Genomic DNA, 8,664 nt, shown 5'->3' on the forward strand with positions numbered 1-8,664 from the left:
TGATAAACTTTTGTATCAGGTCAACAAAACATGGGCACAGTAACAATTTTTTATACTACATTTATCCATTTTAAATGTATTAATCTCACTCCTTTGAAACAACTAAGACAAAAATGCAATTAATTCAGAAAATCTTTTCAGGACCCCACCTTGATGTTTCGGGACCCCACTTTGGGTCCCGACCCCAACTTTGGGAAACACTGCAGTATATGACTGGTTAAAAAATTCCTGTTTGCATCTCAATGTCAAACAAACTGTATGTTTTTTTTCATCAATCAACAAAAGGCCATGAAGAAAATGTTGTTAATGGAGAGAAACTTGATGTGGTTGAAAAATGCAAATATCTCGGAGTCTTTTTTGATTCAAAATTGACTTTCAAAGATCAAGCTTGCTAAAAACTGAGCTTAAAACTAAAAACTAAAAGATACAAAATGGTAGCTAACAGTGACAAAGGCTAGCCATATGTATCAAAAGGCTATCTAGAAGCTAAATGTGACAAACCACTAGAAGATAAATGTACCAAAGAGATAGCTAAAAAAAAATAGTTAAACAGCAGCTAGAAGCTAAAAGTAGCAAAAGGCTACTTAAATGTGTCAAAATGCTAGGTGTTAGCTAGCAAAATGTTATTAAATGCTAAATGTAGCAAAGATAACTAAAAATTAAATATAGCAAAGCAGTAGCCGGAAGGTAAAAGTACCAAATTTTTAGCAAAATACTATAGTAAAGACATAGCAAAAAATGCAAGTAAAAAAACAGTTGCTAAAACATAAAGTAAATGGACTGTACTTAAATAGCACTTTTCTATCCATCCAGGACACTCAAAGCGCTTCACACTACAATCTGTGTCCTCATTTACCCATTCACACAGCACTCTATCAGGTCCCTACAAAGCTAACGTACAATCAGCTATGGAGACTAATCAGTGCCAATCACATTCATACACTGATGGGACACATCAGAGGCATTAAGGGTGAAGTGTCTTGCCCAGGGACACAACAACTGAGACAGTTGGACAGATAATCGAACTGGTGACCATCCGGTTCCAGGACGACTCCCCTAACCACTCTGCCACAGCCGCCCCAGTAGCAAAAGGCTAGCTAAAAGCTAAATGTAGCAAAGAGCTTAAAATAAAAGTAGCAAAAACTAGCTTGAAGCTAATGGTAAATGGACTGAACTTATGGAGCATTTTATCAAGTCCCTCCGGACCCCAAAGTGCTTTACACTACAGACATTCACCCATTCATACACTGATGATGGTAAACTACATAGCCACAGCTGCCCTGGGGCACACTGACAGAGGTGGGGCTGCCATGAACCAGCGCCACCGGACCCTCTGACCACCATCAGTAGGCAAGGCAGGTGAAGTGTCTTGCCCAAGGACACCACAACTGAGATGGCTGGACGGGGGGGTCAAACCGGCGACCTTCCGGTTCCAGGACGACACCCTTAACCACTCCACCACAGTCGCCCCACATACAGTATGGCTAAAATCAGCAAAAGGCTAAATGTAATATTAGTAAACTGAAAGCTAGAAGCAGCTGAAAGTATCAACGAGCTAGTTTAGAAGGTCAAAATGGCAAAATGTCAGCTAAATGCTAAAAGTAGTGGAATGCTACCAAAGCTAAATGTATAAACATTGATATGTAAAAAGGGAAAGGGACAGTAGTAAAAGACTTATTAATAACTAAAAGTGGCAAAAAGCTAGATGAAAAGTGTTTTTAATAAAAAGCTTTTAATGAAGTTTCAAAACATTAACAGTGGATGTAAAGCCACAGCTAGCTATATCTCAGTCAGTTCTATTGATATATCTGTGGTAGTAGCTGAGAGTCACCCTCAACAAATACTTTCAGCACTGATATGTCTTGTGTGATCTCACAATGTGGTACATGATTGCTCATCAAGTCATTTTTACTGAGTTTTACCAAAATGTATTCATCCGTTCTCATCATAAACGGTTATGTTTTATTTTAAACTTGTGATGAAAAGAACAGTTTAGGCCTTCATATCTGTCATTTCAATGACAGGGAGACCAAAAGAACACAAACATGCAGTATTTACCTGGAGCCACACAGCTGAGACCACACTGACCATCACACAGACACTGACGTTTGCTGGCACAGTCTTTGTCCGACCTGCAGGACCGAGGACACAATTTCCTCCTCTCCTGTTCCTGGAGTCTCTCAGGACACCGCTCTGTTGTCAAACACACACAAGAATACACTTTTACAGTTATCACTGTTTACATGTATTATTTTTTTCATAAAGAGACGGCCGGCTGTGTGAGTGGACAAGTAAACATTAACCACCCAGATTGTCAGATAATTAAAATTTAGGATGTCAGGTTTTCTGATGCATCTCAGTAATCCAGGTAAAAAATCAAAAGGAAAAAAAATTGTATAGGTCTTCTGGACGGGTTCTTCTCTAATGAAACGTTTCGTCTCTCCTCCAAGAGACTTCTTCAGTCTGAGAGTTTCAGGCAAAATTCAGGCTTTTAAGCACTGCCTCCATGTGACTGATACTCACATCACATGGCTATCGTTCACACCTAATTAACACCTATTTTTAACAGGGGGTGGAGTGATACTGCCAATGGCAGCGCTGTAGGAGGGGGACAACTGAAAACGGAGGCCTCCACCTCTGTTTAATGATGGACGGACTTCCTTCACAAAAATGGCTTCTTTTACTCCTCTCTCAAACCAATTTGTTTGTGCCGGGGCACAAACAGAGCAATGTTGTATATGCTGTTAAGTGCCAGGAGGACTGCGACCAGTTATACATCGGGGAAACAAAGAAACCACTGTTCAAAAGAATGTCCCAACACAGACGAGCTACATCTAATGGCCAGAACTCTGCAGTTTTCACTCATTTACAGGCCAGCGGTCACTCTTTCAGAGATGAGGATGTTCTCATTCTTGATAGAGAGGAACGTTGGTTTGAGAGAGGAGTAAAAGAAGCCATTTTTGTGAAGAAAGACCGTCCATCATTAAACAGAGGTGGAGGCCTCCGTTTTCAGTTGTCCCCCTCCTACAGCGCTGCCATTGGCAGTATCACTCCACCCCCTGTTAAAAATAGGTGTTAATTAGGTGTGAACGATAGCCATGTGATGTGAGTATCAGTCACATGGAGGCAGGACTCAAAAGCCTGAATTTTGCCTGAAACTCTCAGACTGAAGAAGTCTCTTGGAAGAGAGACGAAACGTTTCATTAAAGAAGAACCCGTCCAGAAGACCTATACAATTTTTTTTCCTTTTGATGTCAGGTTTTGTTCATCCTTGCCTTTCAGCTATTAATCCTTTTTCTTTTCGATAAATCATTGAAAAAACATCCTCAATGTTTGGAGTCAACCCAATTCAAGATGGCTGCCACAGCTAATGGAACCTATCAAATAAAATATAGCTCTAACTCAGTCTGTTTTACACATACTGAGTTAAAATTTGGTGTGGTAGAACCTTAGACTGATTCACTCTGAATGCTACCTGATCGCACAAAACTCAGTCTTACTTTTAGCAAAATATCTCATAAACCATGGGACAAATTTTAACTAAATTTTCAAGTAATAATCATTGAAGCTATCTCTATAACTGATTAATTTTTTTGAGTCAATCCAAACTCAAGAAAAGACTGTTACTCTTTCTGTTTTACAGAAATTCGGCTAAAATCTGATATGGTAGTAGCTGAGAGTCATTCTCAACATATATTGTGAGCACAGTATCTCACAGTGTTGCATGTGACTTGCAAATGACCTCGTTCAGTTTGACCAAAAGTGGCTACACCTCCAACTTTTGTCAGTAAAAAGTGATTTTAGTTTAAAACTCTGACATGAAATTTGACAGGCGATAAGCTTTCCTCTATGGCCTGCTAATACTTTAATTATTTTAATAAATATGTATAATGGAAAACCTAAAACTAAAAGGTGAATGATGATGTACTGGGGTCAAGTTGCCTTTATTACATTGATTTCTAAGCTCCTAACAGCTTCCAGCACACTGAAAAGTTGTGATAAAGAATTATCAGCAGGACAAACATTTTTAAAAGCCACAGCGATTCGAAGACATTTTAATACAACTTTAAATTTGGGTCCTGATGATTAATAAAACTAACTTCCAGAACCTGGCTGCTTGATGGATCCAAACACAGCAAAACATTCAGAACTGATGTGTCAGTGAGGATCGTTTTTTTATTTATTCTCACTATTTACTGACAGTCCTGCTGTCTCTAATGTGTATACTGGGATCTGTCCTCCTCCAAATGTGAGTAATGAAGGGTAGTGGTCTTACCTGAAGACTGCAGGGACACCATTCCCATCAGAGCCCACAAGAAGAGCAGCAGCAGTGCAGAGTCCATGTTTCAAAGCCAGGCTTGAGATAGTGTGAGTGAGGGAGATACAGCATTTTTAAAGAAAAGAGGGGGACAAAGGGTGGAGGAAAGGTGGTGGGGTGGATTCAGGGAGGGGGTGAGAGATTTGGAGAACCAGGGAGCAAACATCTGGATTGTGTTGGAGTAAAAAAGCAAGGAAAATTCCACTCTGAGGGACCTTTCACCCATTTCTGGTGAAGCAGCGGATAAGAAGGAATGACACGGACACGAAGGCCGCACGACTCGCATTCAGAGCGATGTGGAAGGATGAAATTGTTGCGTGCCAGTTGGAAATCCATGGTTGCTGTTCTGCATGTGCTGCTCAGCATGGCAGCCTCTTCTGGCTTGGTGCCCTAAAATCCTTGATTTTATTTTGTTAACACGGCTCACAGCTTCATTCCACCTGAGTTAGGTTAGTGAAATGACCTCATTTGTGATTATACTCATAAATGCAACAAACACTCAGTTATGTCATGTGTAAAATGTTCAAATAGAAAGGCATGACTTCATATTTGGACTGCTTTGGAATAAACATGATTTGGACAAACAATAAGCAGATCAACACACCCTTCAGAAATTCCATGACATATCATCATCGCCTGGTTATCAGGGTGAACTTTGGCCTTTGTGGCCCTGTCTCCCTCTCAGAACTGACTTTAATTCCAGATTAATCTTAAAGGGATAGTTCAAATCTTACAGATTGTAAACAAATCTTTGAACAACTTCACTTTGGAGAAATAAGAGTTTAACTTTGACTGGAGTAACCGACCGAACAGCTGGTCAGGACTTTGACCAAAGTTTATTGATGCTATTTTTTTTTCTGATCTCAGAAAAGTTGCAGTGGTTCATTCAAACACTTTCATGAACCTTTGTGTCACAATTAATTTGCATTAAGCAATTATTCACATAAAACAAAGAGCAGTAATACCTAGCTAGCTGCAGCTAGCTGCACCACAGCTTTAGTAGCTAGCTAGCTGTGCCACTGCAGTAGTAGCTAAACAACTGTAGCGGGCTGTGCCACTTCTAGTGCAGGCAGGGCTTTTCCAACTGAATTTCACCAGACAATTTGGGAACTCTGTCATAAATGCTCTTTCCAAATTAGTCCAAACTGTGACATTTTTGGTCCTGGTCATGCTCAAACCAGCCATTTGTTCATCAAGATACTGTAATTCTGTTTCTACATTTCAGGTTATTCAAACAGCTATAGCCTATCTACATCCAATAAGACATTAATTGTTCCCAAACTTTCCACAAAATCCTTCTGCGAAAGATTCAGGGAAGAATAAACTTGTCATGAAACACTCAATAAAACCAAAGCTGGAGTGAATAAGAACAATCTTTTATTGGTGTTTTTTTTTTCTTGTTTTGTTTTTTTAGGGGTGGGTGGGTGGTAAATTTAAACTACATCCAAAAAAATAAAATAAAAGGCTCCAACTCCGACTGGTGGGCTGAGCAATGTGGACACTACTGATGCAGCAGAGCAGTTGATCAGTTAGGAGACAGGATTTATCAACCACATCTGTGAAGACAGCAGATAGAAAGTGATTCTTGTTAAGAGCAAAACAATCACTGGATGAGGAGAGTCCAGAGCAGGAGTAAGAATGTCTGTGGGGCGAGGTTCGGGTTCGTTTTTTCACCCTCCCTTGTTGAAAGTCTTTCTGAGGAAAACTCAAAGATGGATGCAGTGGATTGTGTCCATCCAAAGAAAGAAAAAACATTCAGTATTATAGAATAATAACAATAAGAGGGATAATCATCATAACAATAACAATAGCTGTAATGATAACTATTCATCATGGTCATTAAAGGGATTAAAACCACTCTAATACTAGTCATCCCTCCCCCAGGAACATGACACTTCATGCTCCTGTGTAGGTGTTGTGGGTAAATAGATACAGTAAAAAAAGAAAAGCTGTATGGAAAATAAAAACACTAAATATCAACAAGCTGTGTAGATCAAAATAGGACATTTTGGCTTTTTTTAATTATTATTTCTCCCAGAAATCTGAGAATTGAACACTATTCCACTCAGTGGGGATAATCAATCCAAATCCTGAAAAAACACAGAAAAACCGGTTAACATTTCTCTCTTCGCATTTTTAATTAAAGCATGTCCATTTATTACACTACATTAATAACAAAGTGCATCTTACTGCGAGGGGGGGACTGATATTGAACACTGAGGTTTAAGTACTCTCGTGAAGTAGAAGTACACGAGATATCTTATGTGGAAAGAGTTCGCATAGAACTGCGAGGAAGGTGGGGGGACAGAAATAGAGATGTGGATATAGAAAACATAAAGAGGATGCAGAGGAGTAGAACTACCCAGGGCTTCACAACAGGCTTTCACCAGCACAAAAACACTGGAGTGGACTGAAAGTACCCCTCAGGGATGAAGAAAAACAAGATCCAAAAATAGTCAGGACTCAAGTCCGGTTAAGGTGCAAAGAGCAAATATCGTTGGGAGACTAGAAAAAAATATGTAGATTACAAAGGCTGCAATTGTTTATATTTAAAAATAAAAGACACAAGACAATGTTGATAGTGCTGAACTGTTTACATCGTGTCCATCATTCAGTCTCCACAGAGCATGCCCAGTGACGGATACATGACAGGGAAAAAAAAAAAATCAAAGAAATCCCGAAGAAGTGCTCGAGTAAAATCCACAAAATGTTGAACTATATTGTTTTAAGATAACTCTGCTCTCTATATTACATTTGTTTACATGCGTTCTCAACCCCTGCTGCAGCATCATGACCATCAAGTGGAGAAAAATAAAAAAAATAACCATAAATGGCCGCCTCCTGACTCATCGAAAATAAAATCTAGGGTTCTCCCCCCATCTCTGTGTCCTGAACACGTAGAAAATATACAAAATTATTCTCCAGATTTGCTCTCCCCTCTAAATTTTTCTGAAGTATTACAAAAATATACAATTTTTCCAATAACAAAACTCTTAAAAGTCACGTCTTTTTTTTGTTTTGTTTTTTTTTTCCATTTGTTTTCTGTTAAATTATTCTCTCCATCATTCACTTTTAAGAGCCGACAACCTGAGCTTGGGTACTCAAAACCTTTTTTTTCCTCGTCTTTTACATTCATCATTTAATCACCTTCTTCATCAGCATCATCATCTTGACCTCATTCTGTCCGAGAAATTCCAGAGTCTCAAATAGAATCCAGCTTATAAGTCTCCTTGTCTTCCTCCTTTTTTTTGAGCTTCTCCTTCGCACCAACATCACTGGTCGGCGAGGCGGTTCTCGTATTTGCTAAGGATGTTGCGACACCGGCCCAGTTCTTTCCGCATTTCGGCCACTTCCTGTCGGAGCGCAGCGTTCTCGCGCTCCAGGAAGGCGGCGCGCACGGATATCTGGTTCTCTTTGAGACGGCGGGCGTCCCGTGAACGCTTGGCCGCCTCGTTGTTCTTGTACCTCCTGGTCCAGTACTTCTCGTCCTTCAAAGAGAAAAGAAAAGGCAGTGTTTTGGTTATTTTTTTTAGCAGCTGATAGAAACTTTTTCTTTTTTAGCACCAAACTTGAATTGATTGAGTCCAACTTCCACTTTGTTGCTGCTAATGTGGGTGTTTGGCTGTGAATGAGCGTGGGACTTTTTCTTTTTTACATGTCTTATCTTTAGCGTTTTGTCAGAACTGTCTGCGAAAAAAAAAGAAAAAAAAACAAGCTGCAAGTCCAACAGCACACTGTTAGTAAAATAACAGTATCTACAGAGTGTTTCTTTTTATTTAATGCTGCATATTTTATATCTTTAAACAAACTCTCTAGATTCACTAATAAATTATTTGTCTCTCAGAACTCTATATTTTATCTATTTATCTATTTCTAGCTGTTTTTGTTACTACCTTTCTTTGCATCATTGCTCTTTTTTTTCAAATTGGAACTAAATTTTTTGGTCAATCAACAACTTTACTATTTAAATATAATCTGAGACCTATTTCTGACACGTGTTGTAGATTAGTTGATTTTTAACTCAGTTACTCCTTCCCCTTGTGAATGATCTAATCTTGGGTAAAGATATTCGGGGGGTGGGGTGTGTTGGGGGAGAGGGGGTTATGTGTGGTATAAAGTAGATGATAGGATGATGGCTTTAGCTCTAAGTTCTACAGAAGAGGAGTACGCCTATGGAGCACCAACAAAAAAATTCCTGAGTTCTGGCATTTTTTTCCTCAGAATTCTAATTTTAATCTCAGTATTCTGAGAAAAAAGTAAGAATTCTGAGATTAGAACATCAGAATTCTTAGATAAAGGTCAGAATTTTGTAAATAAAAGGTCAGAATTCAGAGATTGAACAGATG

At 39.1% G+C, this 8,664-nt stretch overlaps 2 protein-coding genes across 2 annotated transcripts in view; both read right to left on the reverse strand.

The window, feature by feature from the left end:
• Positions 1-2,058: 2,058 nt before the first annotated feature.
• On the reverse strand, positions 2,059-4,382 carry LOC106536979 (protein lev-9; the record flags this gene model as incomplete). The annotated part of the gene is given in 2 exon segments (XM_014034345.1): positions 2,059-2,193; positions 4,277-4,382. Coding segments are annotated over 2 exon segments (202 nt in total), but the record flags the coding sequence as incomplete, so codon positions are not given.
• A 2,049-nt stretch (positions 4,383-6,431) lies between these two features.
• LOC106536980 (hepatic leukemia factor) overlaps positions 6,432-8,664 on the reverse strand; it is a 12,061-nt gene continuing 9,828 nt past the window's right edge. The window contains exon 6 of the mRNA XM_014034346.1: positions 6,432-7,806. Within this exon, the coding sequence (XP_013889800.1) occupies positions 7,591-7,806 (216 nt within the window). The 3' untranslated portion in view covers positions 6,432-7,590. The remainder of the gene's footprint in view (positions 7,807-8,664) is intronic.

The sequence above is a fragment of the Austrofundulus limnaeus genome, unplaced genomic scaffold (assembly GCF_001266775.1).
Source record: "Austrofundulus limnaeus strain Quisiro unplaced genomic scaffold, Austrofundulus_limnaeus-1.0 Scaffold2063, whole genome shotgun sequence".
Classification (NCBI taxonomy): domain Eukaryota; kingdom Metazoa; phylum Chordata; class Actinopteri; order Cyprinodontiformes; family Rivulidae; genus Austrofundulus; species Austrofundulus limnaeus.